Genomic DNA, 25,196 nt, shown 5'->3' with positions numbered 1-25,196 from the left:
AGACAGAAAAAGGTATTTATCATCATGGCATCCACCTCTGCACTTGAATATATAGAAAACCCTACTATAGTCGAGGTCATAAAATGCCCTAGGCCCGTATTTCAACTAGTTCCCGAAGTAGCAAAGAAAGATGACAATGTAGGTGCTTTCTCACAAATACCAAAAGGAGTTGTTTATGCTGAAGACCCCAGAATTTACATTCACTGCAACATAGAGGAATTGGAAGATGAAGAGATCAAAACTATGTATAAATTTGTCATATGTGATAATTCTGGAAATGTGAAACCGGAACATAAAATCATTGAAACCCTAAGATTTACTGAAATCCTTTGCATTCCTAAATTTCCCAAGGATGTGATTAGGATAGTCTTAAGCAGGGTACATGGTGAATTTTTCTAGTTAGATACAATTCACAAAATCACCAAGGAAGCTGTGAAAGTTGTCATAGGGTTACCGACCACCAATAAAAGGCCAGACAAAACCAAGAAGGTCTCAAATGACCTAGTTACTAAGCTAACTAGTGCTACATCTGATAAAAGGTCCTTAAGAGTCAATGATGTAACCGACACCAATGTAAGGTTTATCAACATGATATTAGGGTATAAGGAAACTCATGCAAATAGACTCAATTCAATTTCAAGTTTATGCATTAAAAGTGCTTATGACATGATCACAGATAATGTAAAGATTGATATATGTGAGTGGTTGAAGGATGAGTTAATTGACAACTTAGGTAAGATTAAGATGGATAAGAAAGGAACTTTTAGATTTGGAAATCTACTAGTATATTTGATGCTACATATAACCAGACAAGCTCTCGGTATAGGCTACAAAGAACTTGGATTTGATATACCGGTAGGTAAACAGCTAACAGAACTATTCAACAATATGGGAGAAGATAAGGAAAACAATATCCATGATTTCTTTCAAGCACTTAAGGCCAAAACGAAGAAGAGAATCAAATTATCACAAAAAGATTGTTGACAAGTACAAGGATGAAATATGTTTTGTAATCAAAAAGGATGAAATCTGGATGGAAGCAATCATCCCAAGAACAATCTGGGTAACAGAGATGGGCTATGAGATAGATGATCATATAATTGAGACTTATGCTAAAGCACTTCTGGAAGCTCCAAACGAACCAAAGGAAGAAGTATTTGGTAGTGCTGAGACTATAGAAAAACAAATACAATCTAAGAAAAGAGTGAAAAAGGTTGAGGCAATTGTGAGAAGAGGCTCTAGATAGGCAAAGGATATTAAAGAAGATGTGTTAAAGCAAACCGGTATCACTGAGGATGAGCTAGAAACTCTATAGCCTGAGACTCATCTATCACCGGTAGGCACTTCTTCGAAGAGTGGCATGCTTGTAGCTTTCAAAAGAGTTGTAAGGAAAAGAGATCCCTCACTGGCAACCACACCCTCACCTAGGAGGACAAGACAGAAACAACAAGCAGTGAGATCTTCGGTTAAGAAGACTACACCAAAGAAGAAACTGACACCCAAAAAGAAGAAGAGAACAAAACAAAACTTGGCTCCTCTTGACATACTATTGAATGAAATTACAGAGGAAGGGAAACTGAAGAATATAGAGAAATTGTATGACACTCTGACTACAGATGAAAAAGAACAAGTAGAAAATAGTGTTATATTGCATATGGACATGTATAAGAAATTTTTGATGGAAGTTGTAGATGAAGTACTAGATGAACTGTTCAAAAGACTGGAAGCAAGAAGACAAGCATTAATAGAACTTGACAAGAAAATCAAGATAGAAAAGCTACTTGTTGTGTACCTAGTGAACTCACCTAAAGAAATTGATGATTTAATTGTTGAAGCCAACCGGTCAGTATTCTCTACTGCACACCGGCACATTGCATTAATGGTTGGAAGAGTCAATGAGGTGACTGAAGAAATAGAAAATGGATGGGATATATTCCTAGTTGAAAAAGAAAAATAGGAAGAATACAAGAACCCCAAACCCATAAAGGTATATCAGAAAGAAAGAGACAAAGGAAAAGGAAAGGTTGGTGGACCTCCGAGTATTAAAGTAAAAGACAACTTACCCCCACCTTCTTTTACATCACCGATAACAACAACTACAGAAGATCAATCGGTAGTTGAAAGTATGGATGTAGAGGATGTCAATCCTAATCCTGAAGCCTTATACACAGTAGATGTTGATACACAAAAGTTCAACATTGTGGTAAACAAAGATACAACTGGTAAGACTGAAATGACTAGTGAGCCATCGGTAGCTGAGCAAACTGATAAAACACAAGAGAAATCGGTAGATGACAAAGAACAACAGGCAGAAGCTCAGACTAAGACAGTGCAACAAGAAGAGCAACAGCAACAGGAACAGGCTCCAAAACAGAAACAGGAACAAGTTCATGAGGAAATAGTGCCACCGGCAACTGGAGAAGTACACAAACCATTGCTTAAAGAAATGCAAACACAAACCGACCTACCAAAGGTCACAACAAGCTTGGTTACTTCTTCCACTGGTGGAATTCAGAATGTTGGTTCCTCCTCAGCAGGCCACAAACCAACAAATGTAATTGAAGTACTTTTGGATTCAATCAAAAGGATAGCAGATTGTAGTTCACAGGCTTACAAAGCTATAGAAGACACAATCCCAATTTTGAAGGTAATTGCTCCTAACTGTAATTTAGACAATAAAGATTCTTTAGGACAACTTGATACTTTGTGTAAATATATCATAGAAAACATTGAGAAAATAAAGAAAGAGACATTGAAGGACAAGTTAAAAATTGAAAAGCAAAAATTCTTTGAAGAACAAATAAAGAAGTGTACTAGGGAATTTGACACACTTCTACCGGAACTGTGTAACTTATTAAAGGAATACAAAACTATGTACAAAGACACCTGCAAGACAAACTTTTTGACAGTAGACATAGATAAGAAAATAAGCCAGGTACAGGATGAAATCAATAAGCTTGCTGATAATTTTGTTAACTCACCTAATACATTATCAGTTTTTGAGAAAAGGATAATAAATTTTGAGGAAGAGTTACTTAAATTAGAAAGAGAAAAGGAGAGAATAGTGAATAAGGCAAAACATTTGAGATTAAAACTAAGTCCAAGATTGGACTATCTAGCATCATTGCGGAAGGAAATATCTAAGGCACTGATACAGGGACAGAAAACACCGGCAGAGCATTTGCAGCACCTCACCGGTACAGTTAAAAGAACAGAGACAGCAATAAGAGACAGTAAAAAGTTTATGGAGAGTATAAACTTGAATTTGGTGGATCTATTTCAAATTGTAACTACCCAGTTACAAGGTTGAAACTACAAACTCTACTGACATCTTGACAACCTTTGTCATTGATGCCAAAGGGGGAGTAGTCGTATGAGAAAATTCAATATCACAGGAATCATATGCTCAGGGGGAGCACACATTTTGGGTAACATTTTTGGACTTCACATTTTTTGATACACTTTTGAAATTTCTCATGAGTGTTGTCATCAATGCCAAAGGGGGAGATTGTTGGCATATGCGCACTCCAATGAGGCATTGTATGTGATTGAAGTTTTTGTCATTGATGGAAACCTTACAATCATATGGCACCGGCAAGGCATTACACCGGCAAGATAGTTCACCGGCATCAACAGATCACACTCTACACTGGCACTCAGACCACCGACACCAGCACAAAGAAAGGAAGCATACCAGCACAGAGGCCGACAAGATTTTTGTTTATATTATATTTTGTTTATTATTGTAAAACTTTGTAAGCCAACTTGGCAAGTTGTAAAATGACTCTTATATATAAAAGAGATCATTGTAGACATTTTGTAAGTAAGTGATGTAAGCGAAAAAGGAAGATATTAGGCAGACCTATTATGTGAAATATAGGTTAAAAGTTTTATGTAAAGAACAGAGTAGAAACTGGTACTGGATCAGGCATTATAGATGCTATTATAAAGCAGTACAAGATATTGGGTTTGTATAATCCACATTGTAAGTCAATGAGACTTCCCATTGAGCAGTGAGCTCTAGGCAATTGGCCTTCCTGCATGTGCAGGCCCCTCTTGTAAGTAATATTCTCTTATTGGCCAGTAAGTGGATATTGTGGGTCACAAATCCCACCGAGGTTTTTCCCACACTGGGTTTCCTCGTTAAATCCTTGTGTTATGGTGTGTTTTTCATGTGGATGCTTTTAATTCTGTTTATTGCATTATTTCTTACATACCAGTACACTGTTATAATATGTACTGCATGTTTTAAATTGAGAAATTATAATTACCGGTTATATATTGATTCACACCCCCCCCCTCTCAGTATCTGTGGGATTCCTAACAGCTTATAGGCCATCCTATCTCACTTAATCACCAAATACATGCACACGAGCTTACTATTGCAGCTATGTTCACATTGACACTAAATATGCATTAATATTTTTATTGCAGCACTTACATTACATGTACATTCCCATTTAGTTCTTGATGATATCAATTTGATGAGTTTTATTTTAGTTTTTAGCCTTGGGTTGATTGGGTTACCATGGTGCTAACTGTGTCATAAAGAGGTCTTGTGTTTTCATGCTCTAACTTTGGTAGCTCATTATGGTCTTTGGTTTAATATCATCGTTCAAGTCACTTAATCTCATAACAAGATACTAACATCTACTTAGTTGCATTGATAACCATGTGTGAATATTTAATTGTCTAGTATTAGTTCATTTCAAATGTCAAAGATATATTATAATAAAAATAATAAACCTCTTTCTATCATTGCATTAACCACATCTTTCTATCATCTATCTAACATATTAATTTCACATAAATGATGGCAATGTTGATCTAAGCTAACTTTAACCATAGCATATTGGAGTTTCAAACTAACTAAATTATTTCATCAAATAAGCATGGCAATTTCCATCAAGGTTTTATGTATCCCAATCAAGGGATTACAATGCTTACAATAATAAGACATTACTTGCAAAGGTATACAATTTAATTCTCCCTAATTACATAATGGTAGCTTGTAATGCTTTCATTGGATGTCTAATCCAAAGCATGTTCAAAATTACAATGAATATTGTTTTTACATAAAGGTACAATGGTGAGATTAACTCACTTCTAAATCAATACTCCTAATCTATTACATAATGATAGAAACTCAAATCATGAAGTAATCTGATAAAAAAATCTGCTCCAAGGACCCAAAATCAACATGAAGAAGAACCAAGTCCACGCACAAAGGAAACACCATCAAAGAGGGAGAAACCCTAATGGAAAAAAGCTCCAACCACCCAACCAATGTGGAACCTACAAGGAACCACCCCCGGAGCTAGGAGATGTCTCTAGGTCCCGATTCACACACTAAGCCTAGATTGACACTTTTAACCAAAGGGACTAACATCAAGCACTTCGCATACACAAGCATACACCAATACAACACCATGAATAAGAAACACTAGAGGCCAATAAAATATCAAGTGTAACATGAAAATAGACACAAGGGACTCACATGTACAAGGGAGTCTCACCACATGCCAAACCAAAAAAAGGCACTAGCCTGTTGGCATGCAGAGCCATCTCGACCTTTGAGAGACCAAGGGAGATTGGCTTACCATCTCCACGGTCTTCTCATGTTCATCCTAAACATCCTCCCTAGGACTGAGTCATGAAGCACTGGTAAATTATTATCTTTTTAAATTATCTAACTACCCATACCCATTCATTATTTAGTTGTCACTTGCATAAAATATGGAAAACTCCCTTATGCCCAAAGGGTTTGGAATTTGCGCATCCTTACAAGGAACCTCATGATAGTCCATCTCTCATGACCTTGGGTGTCGTTAAGGATCCCACTCCCTTACATGGGCTTGTAACCAAGCAATGCAAGAGGCTCAAGAAACAAATAAGAATCTGAAATTCATCATCACACAATCCACACCATGCACAAACATATGATCATAGAAGTTAAATATCATCATAAGAAAATAAGTGAGACTCTTGACCGAAGAGATGCATAATCCAAATCTCAAGATTTCTATAAATTAAATAATTAAACTCAGCAAGGTCTTCACTCTTGCTCAGCAAGGTCTTCACTCTTGCTATTTCCAAAATCGGCAACACAATGCAACACCAAACCACCTCATGGAAAAATCCTCATGAGCAATCCAATCCAACCAATCATGAAACCGCATCTCAAAGACAAGCGATAAAATGAAACACAGTAAAATAGATATGCATCACAACCCAAACAGCCTCTAGTATGCAACATTGTAAAATGACACAAGTACCAAAATTACACCCACAATATCAACAAGAAGAAGACAGGGCAGCTCTTTCATTGTTCTTAGCCTGCTCTATCACTCATGGGCTAGCATTACTTGACGCAAATCAAAACAAACACATGTATACCCAGCTGAAAATGATTTAATTACTCATACTAATTACACATACATATATGTATTAAAACATGACGCTCAATAAAATTTGAAAGGTAGAACAAACAATTTACATTACAGCTTAAAAAAATATCACATTTTCCTAATATGGCTTCGTTGCCCAGCCATCGGATTGGGAAGCTAAAGCTCACCATTTTCACCAATAGGTAATTATCCCTTTACTTAATTGTTTATAGAAAACTCAAAATAATTGAAATTTGTTGCAGGCTGGGTAGAAATCAATTTTATCCCAAAATGTTGCAGGCTAAGTATATTATTCAGCGGGGGAAATTTTCAACAAAAAATAAAAAATAGAAACAAATTACAGTAGTCAAAAAAAAAAATTAAATATTATATATGAATGGCAGGTTTGATAGATATTTTTTCTTTGAAGTGGGGTTGGGTAGACATCAACCACGTAAGTGGTTGGTGCCTTAGCACTCTCCACATAGTGGGAGGTGCTTAGCAGTACCACCACTATGTGGTGGGTGTTGCAGCACCCACCCATAGCTTGGGTGGTGTCTGCAAGCACATTCATGAAATGGAGGGGTGTCGTGGCACCCCCCATATCGTGAGGTGCTTGCAGCACCCAATCCCCACGATATGGGGTTCAACGAATATGCAGCACAAGAAATTTGAACAATAGAAAATAAAATGGAGGCAACAACATACAAGTTACAGCCAAATAAATATTAACAAGGAACCCCCAAACCAACATACAATAGCAACGATTACCGGTAAAAGTTTACAAATCAAACCCTATTGAACATGGGTAACAAATTAGAAAATTTCTGAATGCATTTACTAAGTATTCACAGTCTAATTAACAAGAAGTTAGCAGCCATAGGGTACTCAGAATAAAAAATTCCTTTCATTCTAACCCAACCAAAAAACTACCTTAATTTTTAAATTTAAAAACCATTTCTATCTGACTCACAGCCTAAACCCCATGATTACTTTTGATTTTTTTTATTTTTTATTTTTTATTTTAAAATAGAGAAAGACAATGAAGCAGGGAAACCATTCAATTTGAATTTCAAAACTTAAAAAGGAAGAGGGAAACAAGAAAACCTACCTCTATCCTGAGAGTTGGAGGAGAAATTTGATGTAGATCTCTCTCCAGCACAGCTGCAAATGCAAGCTTCTGAACCCCCAAATCAACAATCTGCCAAGCTCTCAAGTACAAAGGAGAGCACAATCCAAGAGAAATTAGACAAAAATATGCAGATGAAGAAGAGAGGAATGCCTTCACGAGAAGCCAATAAATCCCCAAAAAAACCAAAAATCCATCTAACCCTAGCTGGAAATAATAAAATATGTCATTAAAAAAAATTATCTTTCCTAGGCTTATAATGCTAAGATATTTCCCATTTTATTTCATGAGATTCAAAAATCGTCCTAATAATATTTATTATTATTACTAGTATTATTTCTAATTAAAAATAAAATCAAGGAAACAGTATTAAAATAATATTATAAAAATAAACATAGGGAGACTATTAAATATTTACCCCTATTATTACTATTCAACATGAATCAAATATCGCTAATAATTAAAGTAACTAAATAATCAAGTCACAAACAATAAATAATAATCAAATCGTCAATAATTAAATAAATCACTATGGCGAAATAATTTAATACTTATTAATCGCCACCAATTCAAAATCATTATATTTTAATAATTAAAAAAATTGCTATTAAATAATTCAAAATCAGCGTCAATTAAATTCAAATGCGAAAATGATAAAATAACCAAAAATCACTTGTCATTAATAAATGAAAACAACGCCAAATTATAATTTAATAATTAATAATTACTTAATCAAAAATAAATCTACTATTGCGATTCAAACAAGACAATTTATTCAATCCACTGCCACAGACAAGAAACCTCAAATAAGCAAATTAAATGAATCAAATTCACAACCTCGCCATCACATACTCGCAGATCAAAAGACATGATGACATGGCGTATCACACCAAGACTTGCGACAACACTGGCGACCAACCTAGACCTAGAGTGTAGGTATCCAATGACATCTTCGTACCATATTTTCCATTGGGAAGAGACACGCTCGCACCTATAAAGCCAAGGGAGCTCGCACCCGATTGCCCGGAAGGAATAAGTGTCTTAGTACCTACAACCCTGCAACCACAACAAAGTAAATGTGCATATGCATATACATATATCCATACATTGCAAACAAGTGGGAGAATGTCTCAATGGCACATCCGCTCGCAATGAGCGATGTGACATCGATTCCCCCATGCAAACAGTCAAACAGTACTCATACAATAAACAACGCATCATAAATAAACCAGAATTGGGGTTAGTATGTCCATTACATAATAAAGCAAAATCAATGAAATATATCCATGTACATGATAATAAAAATGCTCACACTATCCATCTATGCATCAATCATGCCATAAATACATACAACAATCAAACATCATTTTAACATCTAAATCACATAAGGTCATAACTAGGCATGAGCATAATCAATAATATCAGAATCATGAAGTATATAATATCTGTCAATGATCATCAATGAGGCACATATAAAATCCAAAATAACATCCATGCATCACATATATCTAATCATGTCTATCATATCCATCGGACAACACAAATGTATGATCGAGTCTACCAAGATGGAACGGGAATCTGCTCAAAGGTGAACACTACACCATCCTCCGTACAACCATCATATAATGTGAATCTGCATAATGCCTAGTGTCATGCCAAGCAACTAAAATACCTACCATCCTAATCATAATCTTGAACATCCTCTCATGGCCTTGGCAAACCTATCACAGGTATCGCATCAACTAGGTCGAGGAGGGGCATTACACTTTGTATTGGTTGAGACATAATGCTATGCAAAGATTCATTCAAAGGAGTAAATTATTTTTCTCTTTTAAAGTATTTAGACAAAGGAGGCACACCTATAGTGGCCACCAATTGATTTTTGTTGTTGTTGTCATTAAATTTGGTGAATCCTTTGTTTGGTTTGAACTTCGCAAATAGTTGTTGAGAACTATCACCCTTATCACTCGGAGCCATGGAAGAGATGATTGTTCCAATTGACTCACATTCAGTTGATAATTGTGAAGTGATGCGCACAACTACAAAAAGGAAGTAAACTCAGTTAAGAGAAGTTTATTTCTAATATCTTTTTGTAAATTAGTGATAAAAATCTTTTGAGTATCTTGATCAAGCATAGCAAAAGAAATCTGAGAATATAAATGCTTATATCTACTAATAAAATCAATCACTTTTTCTTTAACACCTTGTTTACAATGCATCAAATTAGTCAAAGTAACTTTAGGACCAATGTTATTGTGAAATTGTTGAATAAAAGCATTAGCCAGTTGTTGAAAAGAAGTAATAGAATAAGGAGGCAAAGAACAATACCATTGCAAAGCTCTATCCCTTAATGTTCTAGTAAACAATTTTGCTGACAATCTTTGATCGTGAGCAAAGCCACTACACAAAGTTTGGAATGTTTTAACACGAGTTAAAGGATCACCTTTTCCATTATAAAGTTCCAATTGAGGGACTTCTACATGTTTAGGAGGGACATCTCTAATAATGTCATTGGATAATGGGCTCGCTACATCAAATGTGGACACGTCATACTTGGATTGATTCATAGAAGCTATTTGTTGTTGCAAGAAAGATATTGTTTGGGCTAGACTATTGATTGTAACTTCAGTAGAAGGATTGAAATTAGACATGTTGGATTGAGAGGGAGGAGTCACATTGTTGAATGAAGGCATAGATTGAGAATAAGGAGGTGGGACACTATGGTAAGTAGGTAATCGAGAAGGTTGTGTAACACATGGAAGACTCAAAGGAGGAATGAAGGAATTGTGATTGAAGGAGTTGCCCCCTTGAATGACATTTATAGGTGGTGATTTTGATTGGGTAACAAGGGGAACACTCATGGTAGGAGAAATGAAATAAGAGGTATTTCCCCCATGACTAACATTTGTAGGTATGATATTTTGTGTAGAAGTAGCCACGATGCTTGATGTAAAGATAGGAACACTAGTCATAGAAGTTGTCAAAGGAATGGAATGATTAATTTGACTAGGAGTTTGTGTAAAACCTAGGTTTTCAGCACAATTCTTCATAGGCATGATGTTAGAATCAACAATGTGAGCAATACCAAGCAAGATATCAACACCATGTTTATCACTTTGAATCATTTATTTTAATCCTTCAATCAATGGGAGGGCTTCACTTTTCGGGTATTCTTGACTCATCAATTGTTGAAGATTATCAAATTGATTGTCCATCTTCGCCAATTGGTCAACGGATACCCTAGTTAGTGACTCCTCCTCATTATGAGAATTATCAAGAGGATAAATGGGAATATCTATAGGATTGGAAGATCCACAAATATCCTCATTGAAAAAGCTATCCAAATTAGGCTCCATCTCCTTGGTAATTAAACCTTGGGTAGCTTTAATTATAAAACTTCTTCTTATGGGGATACTATAGGTAGGACTAAGAGTGGTAAAACTCATGCACTAAAGAATGGAAATTTGAATTTTCAATTTTAGAATGCAAATTTCTAGGAAAAAATGATTGAAAAGAATCAAGAGTAATAATGTAATCTCCTAGGAATTTGAAATTTAAAATTAGGGCTTTGTTAAAATAACCTCTTAATTTAAAATTATCCCTTAGAAGATAGAAATTTAAATTTAAAATTAGGGCTCAAAATACCTCTTAATTTTAAAATTTTAAAATTTTGGAATGTTGAAATATTGAGGAAATCAATTTAAATTTAAAAATTAGGGTATATGTAATTAACCACTTAATTTTAAAATTTAAATTAAAAAATGAAATATTGAAATTCGGATTTGTTTTCGACCTTAGGGTGACCTAAAATCAATAAAATTTCACAAATCTCTAGAATTGAGCAGTAAAATACAGTCAAAATAGGCTCCCGAAATTTGAGGAGAAAAAGTCAAGACCAGGTAGGTAGCTACTTGGTCTGACCAACTTTTTATCAAATTTTCAGGGAAGCAAGATATTGTGATTTTAATGTAAATTCCAAAAGGATATGGGAATTGGAAATGTCTAGATATGCGAAAATAAGCCTTGAAGGTCGAAATAGGACACACTTAGGATGTTCAAGAAGATGACTTATTGAAAGAGTAAAATGAAAAAGGGCACACTCAAGGGCCAACTTTTATGATGTTTAGAAGTACAACAAGAGGCTTTCAATTTAATTCAGTCAATTAAATTGTTCAAGGAAAATTTGAAATTGCACGAGATTAATTTAATTTTAAAAATTAGGGTTTGTTGCATAAACCGCTTAATTTTAAAAAATTTAATTTAAAAATTTGAATGTTGTAAGGGGGGAATTTGAATTTTAAAATTGAAGCAAGGAATCAAATCAGAAATTCAAGATCTACACAATCCGCAAGTTCAATTTTAAAATTAAAAATTAGGGTTTTTTATTTAACAACTTAATTTTTTTTTTTAAACTAAAAAATTGAACATGTAAATGAAAACTTGAATTGTAAAATTGAAGAGTTCTCAAATCTGAAACAATCAATCCAATTTAGATAAATCACAAGCTCAATTTTGAATCTAAAAATTAGGTTTTTTGTGAATTTAACCTCTAATTTTTTAAAAATTGCAAGGAAATTAAGCTTGTAATTGAAAATTTGAATTTTAAATTGCATTCACTCAAATCTAAAAACAAAAATCAAAATTAAGGGTGTAAGGAGTTGGGTTCACCAAAATGTAAAGGTGAACACTAGCTATAAAAATGTTGTAACAATTAAGTGCATAAGCTATATTTTTCAAAAATGATTGCAAATATAAATTAATTAATTGTATATGAATCAAATTTGAAAATAAAAATCCAAAGCAAGCATAAGACATGTTGGGTTCACAAAAATATAAAGTGGAAAATTGGAGGCTTAGCAAATTCACCACATGGAAGGGGAAAATCACTAAGCCAATTTTAACTAGGAGGACTTTACATTCAAAAGAGGGTATGAATCTACTAGATCCAATCCTAAATGATACAAGGACTGAATACTAAGTAGATGTGTTGTGTTTGGAATGTGTTTGACCCTCTTTTGTAAGCTGACTAGTTGAATTGAGACTAAGTGTTGGAAATGAAGACAAATATGAGAAAACAACGAGCTACAGATTCAAGATTTCGTCGTGCACCTGGATCTAAGAAGTTTGAGATGATTCAGAGCTGTTGGCATTTGATCATTTGGTCTTAATTGGTAATTGTTTGTTTGCTTGATGTAACCAGTACATGTTTGATTAAAATTTTGTATGATGATTATGTTGTGTGTTGTCATTGATGGCAACTATGTTTCTACAGTCATCTAAATCCTACAGGTCAACCGATAAGCAGAGACAGTTTTTAGCAAAACTGGTAATTAGGACTTTAATCGGTAAAAAGACAGACAGTATTATATTCCAACAACCGGCATAGGAAATTTATGAAGAATGGGATGATGTGGTTTTGTAGAAAAGATGAAGGTTGGTAGATGAAGTCATGTTCATGACCGTGTGTGGTGATTCAATTAGGTGAACGAGATTTGATTGACAGAGAAGGTATTCTAACTGAGACTTAACCGGTAGTGATGAAAATCACTCAGATCGGTAAAACGGCACAAAATTGGATTTGTTATGTCGGTGGCCGACATAACTAAGGCGTGCAATGCAAGATTGTCTAGATACATTGAACCTAGGGAATTATTATAAGGTTCTAGCTGACCTAATGATGTTTTTAAGATGTCTGATGAGGTATGAAGGTATATATGAGTATGAGCTTGAATGTATGAAATATCATTAGTGAATTTCGTATTTCTGATAGTGCGATGATCAGAGTTCTGAGATGAAGTATATGTGATGTTGTAATGTTCTTAAGCGGATCTTATCAGACACTGATGGTATTATACTAAGATCATTTGTACTTGTTGTCGCCCTAACAATTGCAGCAAGAAAATCCTCTCACAAGGTCACTCCTAACAGGGTACAGTTGGATCCTAATAGGTCTGATCATTAAATCCTTTAACCAGGTGACACATTAACTTGTGTTTATAAATCCCAGTAACGTGGGTAGCTCCTAACAGGGCTAGTCCTCACAGGCCTTATTGTATAGCTCTTAACTGGGCTTAGACACTCCTAACAGGGTGTTCCCCTAACCGAGTGTTGCAGACCTTAACTGGTCAGATCTCTATACTGCAGATAGTGGATATGTGTGGGTACTAACTCCCACCGTGGTTGTACCCATTCATTTTTCCACGTATAAACTCATGTGTCATGTGGTTTATGCTTTATATGGTGATTGCTTACTTGGTGAAATTGATAATCATATTTGTATTATTTTTACTTGCACTGATTCACCCCCCCCCCCCCTCTCAGTGCCTTATAAGTTCATCAATTGGTATTAGATAAAAACTTCCTTAAGGATTAACCACTTGGAAGGGATCTCTAATCTTAAGGAAAATATGGGGGAAGGAGTGAGTTACCAAGAGATGGCTAAGCAACTTGCAGAAACCAAGGAAGACCTAGAAATCGTAAGAGGCAAGTATAAGACATCACTAGCTAAAATGAAAGAACCCACCCCATTGTTGGAGATCAATGAAAGCATCTCTTCTGATGGAGAAAATATAGATGCATTGGTTGAGGAAGTGGAGAAACTAAATGGTGAGAAAATGAACCTAAGGAGAGAGCTTGAAGCCCTTACAATCTGGATGAGTCAAGAACTTGAAGCTAGGAGGGCAGTTGAAGACAAGATCAAACAGAAAGATCATGAGATCTATAAAATAAATCAAGAGAATGTCACTCTTTATGCACACTGCATGAGGAGAAAGAAGAGAAATAAAAAATCAAATCAGATCTTGATATGGCAACGTCTCTTAGAGAGACTCTTATGAAGCAGAATGAAGATCTTACTAAAGAGCTTGCAGAAGCTAATGAGAAGCTTGCAAAATTCAACAATAGTTCTACTATGCTGGATGAAAAGATCCAATCTCAGAGGATGAATGGTGAAACATCTGGGTTAGGATACAATACATTTGAGAAAGGAGAACCTTCTGGTACCAAGAGAAACATGCATGAAGATAAAACAGCTCCTAAGGCTTAGAAACCTACAGGTAAGAAAGCTTACAAACCTGTTTGTTTTAATTTTCATAAACCAAGACATACTATTATTGTTTGTAGAACCAGATCTGATGCTAATACTGGTTATAGACCTAATACTAGATATGTGTCTAGAAAATTTGAAGGTTATTGTTATACATGCAACATGTATGGGCATAGATCTATCGAATGTAGGTATGGAGCTAATTATCTAAGACCTCATATGAATCCAATAACTATTGGTGATTGGAGAAGGAATTTAAATGATTGAAGAAGCACTAATTGGCGAAGACCCTATGTTAACCGGTCTAGTCCCTATGAGATGTAGAAAAGAATCAATGTAATTTGTTTAATCTGCAACAATTATGGACATGTGGCAATGAACTGTAGAATAAGAACAGGTAGAGTCAATGCAGGACTGTGGAGAGCATTTGGAATGGCATGTTATCACTGTAACAAACCGGGACACATTGCTAAGTTTTGCAAAATACAAAAGGACCAACCGGTGAATCATTATACAGACCGAAAAGGAAAGCAGAAAGTTGATATTGAAGAAATTAGAGCTGAGATGAATAAGACCTAGAAGAAGAAGAGTGATGACAAACCATCTAAGTAATCAAATTCTTCACCTAGTGTGGAGAATCCATCACCGAAAAACTAAGTTGTTTCTACAACTTGGGGTGAGCATATTGTCAAATCTTGAGATTAACCCCTAGATGAAGTATTGTAAGTTAAATCTGCATATTCTGATGCATTTTTATGTTTATAAGTCTTTTTCAATCTTAACCGGTAAATATAATTGAGTTTTAGCAACTGGTAATATGCTTAAGAGTGTTTTAAGGCATTTTAGGGTTTTTTTTATTAAAGCATTTAATGCAGTAGTTTGAAATCAAGTAAAAAGAATATTTTGAATTTCATTTCTCACATTGCGATCTTGAGAGCATTTGGCGAGCGAGTAGAGTAGAGAAAGTTTGTGATTGTAGCATTCAATGTGTTTAGCAGAGATTTAAGGTGATTGGAAGAACATTTTGTATCGGTGAACAGTGTTGAAGGTTTTGACAGTGTGAAACCCTAGTTCAAAAGAAGAAAGGTATTTATCAGTAAATCTTACTCTTTTCTTCGAGATTTTTCATATTTTAGTATGGATACTCTGCATCTTGTTGCTCTGACCAAGAGGCCACGACCAGAGTTCAAACGACATCCTTTCAAATCTAAAGAAACAGACCCTGTTGGTGCCCTATCTAGTGTATCATATGGAGTTTTGCATGTCAAAGATGTCAGATCATTTTATCACTGCAAATTGGAGGACATGGGTGTATTGGTTATTCATGATCAGTATGGATCATTGTGTGATAACAAGGGCATACTGAAAGAAAAAATTAAGAGTGTCACCGAGAAAGGGTTCCATCATGCAATCAACTTCATTAACGATTTTGACAATGAGTTAGTTAGATTTATTTTGAGTCACAATCATGATCAATTTATGTGGTTGGATCAACCGCATAAAATAACCCAGGAAGTCATCCATGCAATAACCGGATTTTGCTCAACCAATGAAGTACCCTTACTAAGATCAATACCCAAGAATGATGTTGAGAAGTTGACATGATCAAAATGGGATGGTAGAGCCATGACAGTAAACAACATCAATGATCGAGCTATGAAATATGCCTCTATGGTGATCGGGTATAGGATTTACTATTCAAGCAGAATGAGCAGCATAACGATAGTAGTTATTCATACTACCTACCGGATGGTAAAAGGGAACATTGACTATGATTTAGCAGAGACACTAAGAAGCCAACTGATGGTGAATCTAGAAGCTGTGAAGAAAGACAAGAAGTTGAGATTCAAATTTGGACAATTAATTTTGGGATTGTTTTTCTATTTCCAAAACTTTATCCCCGGTATTGGAGATGTTTAATGGATTCAAGGTACCCTTGCACTACTACAGATGAAGAACAACATTAGGATTCTAAAGGACAAGTTTGATAATATTTCATGGGGTTACTTCAAGGAGTTTCAAAAGAAAATGCATGCAAGAGAGCGTATACCGACAGAAGTAGTTAACCGATATGAGAAGACAATTTGTTTCATGGTGGATACAGATACCTGTATGGTGGAAGCAATTATTCCTAGAACCACATGGGTATTACCTATGGGATATGAGGTAGACAAGTATCTATTTATGGTGAAAATGGATAACAACAATATTGAAAGACTAAATAGATTCAACCACAAAACCCTAGCCTAACAACAATAAAGATCCACCATAACATATGAAGATTACCTAAGACAATGCAAATCAAATGAAATCACAAAGATTATACAATCAGATGTCCAATAGGGTTTGAATCTCCATTCTTCCTATCTTCATTGATCTTGTTTGATATATTTGCTCTCAGATTTTATATGTGCACAAGAGCTCAACAAAGAACGGAAATATGGTTGCAAGTAGGATCGTATATGAAGGTTTGAAAGCATAGTATAGTCGATTGATCAGTTAGCAGGGGGGTTTGATAATGAAGGAAGAATCTCCTTATATAGAAGACACCCTAAGAAATGGAGGGATAAGATTAAGAGGTGTAAAAGATAAATGGTCAGCTATGATTAGAGGGTAGGTAGAGGAAATAAGAAAATAATAAGAGGGTAGGTAGTGTATGAATTAAGAGATGAATGACATGTGTCATAGGTAGAAAAGGTTAATGAATTAATTAAATAAATAAAGATTTATTTAATTAATAGAAGAAGTGGGATTAATTAAATAAACAAGATATTTATTTAATTTAAGAAAAGGATAATTTAAATAAATAAAGGTATTTATTTAAATGAGAAATAAGGCTAGAAGAGGATAAATGACTTAATTACATAAATAAAGATTTATTCAATTAATAGAAGAATTAGGCTCAAATAATTAAATAAATAAAGATATTTATTTAATTAGACAGGACAATTTTAAGTGTCTACATTTTTCCCCTCTTTGAGACAATGCAGCTTGTCGCGTTGTTTCAAAGAAGATAATATGAACTGGTACAAAGTTGCCCCAAGATGGGAATGAGATGCCCCCTCGAGAGATTGGATGAAAATGTCTGAAAAAGATCGCAGACAATCTCTCGATAAGAAAGAAAGGCTAGAATGGACTAACCGAATAAAGTGACAGAGTCACAGGATAACGAAGACTGACTCGGGAGACTGGGGCTAAGTCTAGGGCTAGGGTAGTCTATAAAATAGACCACGAGGGGAAAAAATCCTCATTGTCATCCACACATCCAAGAGATCAGAGTGTAGAGAGGTGATAGAGCAACAACAGTTAGCAGCGATGGCATTAGTTCACATATTCGATCATGTTCACCGATTTCAGAGGCCAGCAGATGTAGGAGAGCCAGTAAGTACCGTAAAACCTCCTTGTACTTTGTCGCAATAAATGTTGTCATTAATGCATGTTAGGTAGCACAATAAATGTGTGTTTAGGTATGTCAAACAAGGTCAAAAAAATGTCGAGGCGCATCTGTGCTGGTGCCAGGCACGTCTAGGTTAGCTAGGCGCATCTGTGTTTGTGTCAGGCATGTCTATGAATGGAAAGGCGTTTGCATCAAATGAGAGCACGTCTGCGTTGTTCAGGCACATTTGTGCTATGTGGGCACGTCTATGCAAAGCAACTGCATCTATGCAAAGCATAGGCACATCTGTGTATTTTAGGCACGTCTGTGCAGAGCAGGCGCGTTTGTGCAATATGTAAGCACGTTTATGTCATGAAGGCACGTTTGTGTCTTCAAGGCCAAATCGGCAGTTCTGTGATGAACATACGCTATTGATTGGATAAGATGCTAAGAGGATACACTCAAGAAGGTCCTCTAGGGAAGACTAGAATAGCAGATAAGGCTAGGATTGACAATTCTGTGATAGAACATACGTTGCCAATTAGGAAACTACTCAAGAGGACACACTCAAGTAGAGGCCCTAGGATAGGATAGATCGAGGCACTTTGTGATGAACAATGAATACCAAGACATAGTACTTTGTGATGAACAGGGAGTACTAATATGAGCAGCACTTTGTGATGAACAGGGAGTGCCAATATGAGCAGCACTTTGTGATGAACATGGAGTGCTAAAACGTAGTACTTCGTGATGAATAGGGAGTACCAAAAAGAGAAGCACTTTGTGATGAACAGGGAATGCCACTAGGATAAAAAACAACACTTTGTGATGAACAAGGAGTGCCACTAGGATAGAATGCCATAAGCACTAGGATAAAAAGTAGCATTTTGTGATGAACAGGGAATGCCACTTTAACTGACACAGCTGATTTGTTTGACTGCAGGAGTACCTACCTATGCTGGAGTCATGGGAGAGATTCCCCTCGACTCAGAGTTTACGACCACAGATGACATTTGAGGATAGGGCAGCAATTGAGGTTATGGGTTTGTGATTCATTCTATATGTGCTTAAGTTTCGAGCGAACATGGGGTTGCTAACTGCGCTGGCTGAGAGATGGCACTCAGAGACTTGCACTTTCCATTTGCCGATGGGTGAGATGACAGTCACCTTAGAGGATGTATATAGGATACTACGGATACTGATCGATGGGGAGTTGATACCCTACGATCGAGAGGGAGTCAGGGATGCCCTAAGACGAGTGGTCTAGGATCCAGGATTGGAGATGAGGGCAGGACACGTGGCATGGGATACCATGACACGGACAGGATTGGCACTACCATCAGTACTGGCAGGAGTGATCAGTGGGTTCCTGTGTCCAGATAGGGCGACACGAGGGTTGGTTGTGGGCTGGGGGAGCACATTGGAGACACTGGTGATACAACATACTAGATATGTCTGGGGATCGTGCATGCTGGCACATTTGTATTATGAGCTCCATCAGTTTGTATACCATGGATCTGTAGGATTGGGTTGTTATTACAGGTATGGGCTTATGAGCATCTGCCGGTTACCCAACCGATTCATGTTAGAGGTAGGGGACATGGGCGCAATTTTGTTCACTTATATGACATGATTACCTCGTAGCCACAAATCGGGAGACTAGAGCATTGGCGTAGGGTCATCAATGAGATTGACATTGTAGTATGGAGGTCGTACTGAGAGTGCGAGGAGTGGGAGGATGACACAGTGGAGCTGCCATACACCTTCCAGAGTAGGTATCTGATTGGGTGGATGCCCTATGTGCTGGAGAGGTAGTTGGTTGATAGGGTTTGCAGGCAGTTCGGCAGGATTCAGCAGATGCCATGGGGTTCTGGGATGTATGCTCGGGCAGTGAGGGATCAGGCACACTTCGGGCCATTATTGTCATATGATTAGGCAGTGATGTAGCTGGTAGAGATGGTTCCCTTGCCTTGGGATATATGGCCAAAGATAGAGGATGCAGGGATGGATGCAGAGTATACTATATATTGAGCTGAGCATCCATTTCCTTGACTGACAGATCCAGGGGAGCAGATAGATGGAGATGATGGGGGTGATGAGGATGATGATAGAGATGGCGGAGGTAGAGTTCGCCGGAGGAGGTGGGGTGTGATAGGAGAGAGGAGAGTGGCTCCATGAAGAGAGGGTGGAGAGGAGAGACAGGCTCGCGTGGTGAGAGGCAAAGGTGGATTGCCTTTAGAGGTGCCAGCAGCACAGGGTCCAAGACAGGTACAGGGACGAGGACAGGGGCAGGGGCAGCCACAGGTACAAGGCATGAGTGGTACAGGGCCAGGAGCAACAATAGGTACAGGGGGGAGAGGAGGATGAGCTATTGGAGTTAAGGGAGATCTGCCAGGGACATGCAGATGAGATCCAGGATCTTGAGCATGAGAGGGATGGACTCAGAAGACAGCTAAGGGACACGGAGTGGGAGAGAGATATGGCTATCCAGCATTATACCAAGGCTGAGACAGCACTGAGGGCAGGGAGGCAGGTGGCAGAGGACACAAGAGATGGTTATGCTTATGCTCTACGAGCCGGGGAGGAGATAGGCTATTGGAGAGACCTATACTATGGAGTTGTGCCACCAGAGCAGCGGGCTAGGAGCTTCAGTAGACCATCGCAGACAATGACGACCACTGGAGGGAGGGACAGGAGACAGGCATCTAGCGGTGGGGTCATGGGTCCTCCACCACCACCAGATAGAGGGGTTAGGAGAGATGATCCTGGGGTGGGCCCTTCTAGGGTTCAGACTCTATCGAGGCCAAGCGGCTCCGAGGGAGGGAGTTCATCATAGCCTTCGAGGGCTCCCTATGTATCAGTTTTGTACCATTTTGTATGATAACACCTTCGAGTGATTGTAGCCATATGATTTTGACATCATTGTATCATGAGAATTATGATTAAATATATATGAGATTCATCCTTGTGGCAGCTATATGCATGTGTACCTATGTGATGCTTCTATATGTTTTATGTTGCATATTTCTCTACGATGCTTATGATATGGATGCAAATATGTACATAATGAAATGCAATATTTTTGTTCTTTTATGTTTTATATGTTATGTCAATGCAAATGTGAATGTATGAAATGCAGATGAATATGATAATGCAAATGACTATTTACATGATGAGAATGTAAAATGTGATAACATGTGTTGTGTGCAAGATGTGATGCAGTTGTGATATCTACATGTATGTATGAAATAAGATATTCTAACATGTGATAATGTAGGTGCAAACTACATGAAATGCAGATATTTTTTGGTGTGTCATTATACTCAGTCATGTGATAGTAGGCTACACGGACTCAAGAAGGACGATGGAAGTCAATCAAGAAAAGGGGATGGAAGATAGAAGATGTGAAAGTGAAAGAGATTCTTGTGCGTTATCATCGTTGAGCTCTATTATGGCAAGTAGGTTATGACAATCGAGGCATATGTTCGACCCAGAAAGTCATTGTACCTATTTGCATGGAGATAAGACAGTCATAAACAAGGAATGCCCCAATTCATAATAGACTCACAGTGTCCTCATATCCTTGGACAAGTCATAGCATTACTAAGAGACAATCCACAGACAGCAAAGAAAAATAGGTGACGATACCCCATCCTCGCCTTTTTAGTCAAAGACATCCAGGGGATAGAATCTCTAGTCAAAGACATCCCGGAAAAGCTAAAAGACATGTCACCAGAAAGATAAAATCAAAAGAAAACCAAGACCTGACACCAATATCCACTGTAGCCCTCAAGTTTAGTGTCTCTTGTCACTTGTATAAGTCTATTTGATTGTGGCCACAATGTTTACTTTCACAAAAGGATAGATAGCACTGAACAATAATGTTGTCTGAGTCTATTGAAAGATTTGATTTGTTGAAGCCCATTGTTGTTGTTGTGTCTCATCTGAAACTGACTGAATCCATGAAACTGATACCTTATTGCAGAGAAGACAGAACTTTATTGTGGATTGTGATGCAAGTGCTACTTTATTGTGGATTGTGCGTGGATAGACTGAAGAAAACTTGGAAGAAATTGTACTCCTCAGAACAGGCGATGCTCTCAGTTCCACACCCATCACTAGACATAGGATTTTCCTTAGCCACAGATAGGAGCTGATTTATTATTAATAGAAAGGGATGAAAAGGAATGTTTATTATGAATGGCTAACCAATCTTAGGTAGATCAATAACAAGCCATGATGGGAATGGGTAAGTTTTTTATGAATGAATAGGTCATGAGTGTGTGCAAAGTGAAAGGATGAAAGTGAATCTTGAAGGAGGGAGGAGCAATGTCTCTACGCATGGCGTTGATGACCCGGTTTTCACCATTGTACTTGCCCAGGGCGCCACCGAAGTGGTTTTCACCATTGGACAAAATGTTTTTTCTGTTTTTCAATTTTTTTTGTGTCACAAGGCGCCTATTTGCCAGGTTTTCACCCAAGTAACGATTTTTTATTTTTATGAATTTTTTTTGTATTTTTTATATATTTTGATTTTTTTGTATTTTTGATATATTTTGATTTTTTTGTATTTTTAAATTAGGATACTCTGACGAGCTACATGTAAAACCTGCGAAGGTGCATGTTGTTGATAGGATCCTCCAAAGGTTCACCCTCTGTGGTTGAGAGCTGATATGCACTGGATCCATAGGCTGCTATAATGATGTAAGGACCAAGCCAATTTGGTTCGAACTTGCCCTTCTTCTCTTTGTCTTGCTGATTTTTAGGATTTTCTCTGAGAACCAAGTCACCTACCTCAAATGTGCGAGGCTTGACTTTATGATTGTAGCTATGACTCATTCATTATTGATAATCCTTGAGATGATTAAAAGCAATGTGTCTTCGTTCATCCAATAGTTCAAGTTCTTGTAAGCGAGAGACCCTGTAGTCTTCATCATTGATAATGTTTTGCAAAGAGACTCGTAAAGAGGGTAACTTGACCTCAATAGGCAAGATAGCTTCAGCACCATAGACAAGTGAAAAAGGGGTAGCTTCTGTAGGTGTGCGGACGCTTGTGCGGTAAGCCCAAAGTACAGGATTAAGTTGGATATGCCAATTGTGGCCAACATCGTCGACTGTCTTTTTCAGGATTTTAAGGATTGTTTTATTAGACGCCTCAGCTTGACCATTACCTTGGGGGTAATAAGGTGTGGAAAAATGACAGGTAATATGGAAGTGGTCACAGAGTTCATGAACATCTTGATTTTTGAAGGGATGCCCGTTATCAGTGATGATGGAAACAGGAATACTATATCGACAAATGATATAGTTGAGAATGAATGTAGCAATTTGTTTTCCAGTAACTTGTGTAAGAGGCACGACTTCGATCCATTTGGTAAAATATTATGTAGCACTGATGATGAATTTATGACCATTGGAGGAAGGAGGGTGAATCTTGACTATGATATCGAGTCCCCATTGACAAAAAGGCCAAGGAGTCGCAATTGGTTGAATTTCTTGCGCTGGTGCATGAATGAGGTCTCCATGAATTTGACATTGCTTACATTTCTTGACAAACTGATATGAGTATTTTTCCATATTGGGCCAATAATATCCAGTCCTGATGAGTTTCTTGGCTAAGGTAGGACCACTAGAATGTGGACCACATATCCCTTCATGAACATGTAACACAATCTGAGCTTCTTCCCCTTCTAAACATCTAAGAAGAGTTCCATCTAGACCTCGATGGTATAGGATATCGGCTAAAATGATGTATCAAGAATATTGGCGAATGAAAGTGCGACGTTGATTATTGGATAGGTCAGGAGGAAGGGTATTGTCACGAAGGTATGTGAAAATGGGACCATATAACTGGGACTCAAGACCGACGACACATATCATCTCAGTAGGAGTGATCTCATACGAGGGAACCAAAAGGTTATCCACCAAGAACTCATAGTGGGTCTCATTCTGTGGTAGATCGATTAGTGAAGCAATTGTAGCCATAGCATCTGCGGCTCGATTCTGCTCTCTTGGTATCTGTTCAAAGTCTAACTTCGTAAAATGTTATTTTAGGTCATCCACCATTCTTTAGTAAGGCATTAATTTCTCATCCTTTGTTTGGTAGTCATCCCTTGCTTGACGGATTACAAGTTGAGAGTCCCCAAAAACATGAAGTTCCTGGATCTTCCACTGAACTGCAATCTGTAATCCAGTTGTTAATGCCTCATATTCTGCTATGTTATTAGTGCAGGGAAATGATAATCGATATGATTTTGGTATGGAATCCCCTTGAGGAGTTATGAAGAGGATGCCAGCTCCTACACCATGTTGTGTGTATGAGCCGTCAAAGTATAGCTGCCAAGGCTTTGTGTGTGATATTGTCAAGATGGATTCATCTGGGAATTTTGAAGTTAGAGGAACATCATCTATCATGGGAGCATCTACTAACTGATATGCGATAGCTTGTCCTTTTATTGCTTTTCTGTCCACATACTCAATGTCGAACTCACTCAAGAGCATCACCCATTTGGCTAGTCACCCAGTAAGTGTTGCTTTATTGAGAAGGTATTTCAATGGATCGATCCTTGCGACCAACTTAGTTTTATGAGTTAGCATGTAATGTCATAATTTTTGTGAAGCAAAGACCACAGCGAGACATGCATGCTCAATTGGTGTGTAATTTAGCTCATATCCTACCAATGTGCGACTGATGTAGTAGACTGCCTTTTATTTGCCCTCAGCAACCTGTTGTGCTAAGAGTGCCCCCAGTGTTGTTGAAGTAGCTAATATGTATAGTAGTAGAGGTTGATCTAGAACCGGTGGCATCAAAAATAGCGGATTTAGAAGATAATCTTTGAGTATCTAGAAAGCTTGTTGATAGTTATCATCCTATTTGAATTTGATGTTTTTGTGTAGCAAGTGCTGAAAAGGATTACATTTATCTCCAAGTTGTGCTATGAATCTTCATATGGACTGGAGTCTCCCTTGCAGAGATCGAAGTTGACTGATATTTCTTGGTGGATGCATCTCTAGGATGGCCTTGACTTTTGCTGGATCAACTTCGATTCCTCTTTTTGAGACAATGAATCCCAGGAGCTTCCCGAAAGTTACTCCAAAGACACATTTCTTGGGGTTTAATCTTACTTTGTATTTTTCCAATCGATCAAAAATGACTGAAAGTATGTCCAAATGTGTATCTATGTCTATTGATTTTCCCAAGAGGTCATCAACATAATCTTCCACAATAACGTGCATAAGATCATGAAAAATAGTAGTCAT

The 25,196-nt window shown here is 37.2% G+C and overlaps 1 protein-coding gene across 1 annotated transcript in view; it reads left to right on the top strand.

Moving 5' to 3' along the window:
- Nucleotides 1–2,233: 2,233 nt before the first annotated feature.
- Nucleotides 2,234–25,196, top strand: part of LOC131874436 (uncharacterized) — a 75,157-nt gene continuing 52,194 nt past the window's right edge. The window contains exon 1 of the mRNA XM_059217813.1: nt 2,234–2,410. Within this exon, the coding sequence (XP_059073796.1) occupies nt 2,234–2,410 (177 nt within the window). The remainder of the gene's footprint in view (nt 2,411–25,196) is intronic.

Source organism: Cryptomeria japonica, chromosome 3, assembly GCF_030272615.1.
Source record: "Cryptomeria japonica chromosome 3, Sugi_1.0, whole genome shotgun sequence".
Classification (NCBI taxonomy): Eukaryota; Viridiplantae; Streptophyta; class Pinopsida; order Cupressales; family Cupressaceae; genus Cryptomeria; species Cryptomeria japonica.
This window is presented reverse-complemented; position numbering and strand designations above follow the sequence as displayed.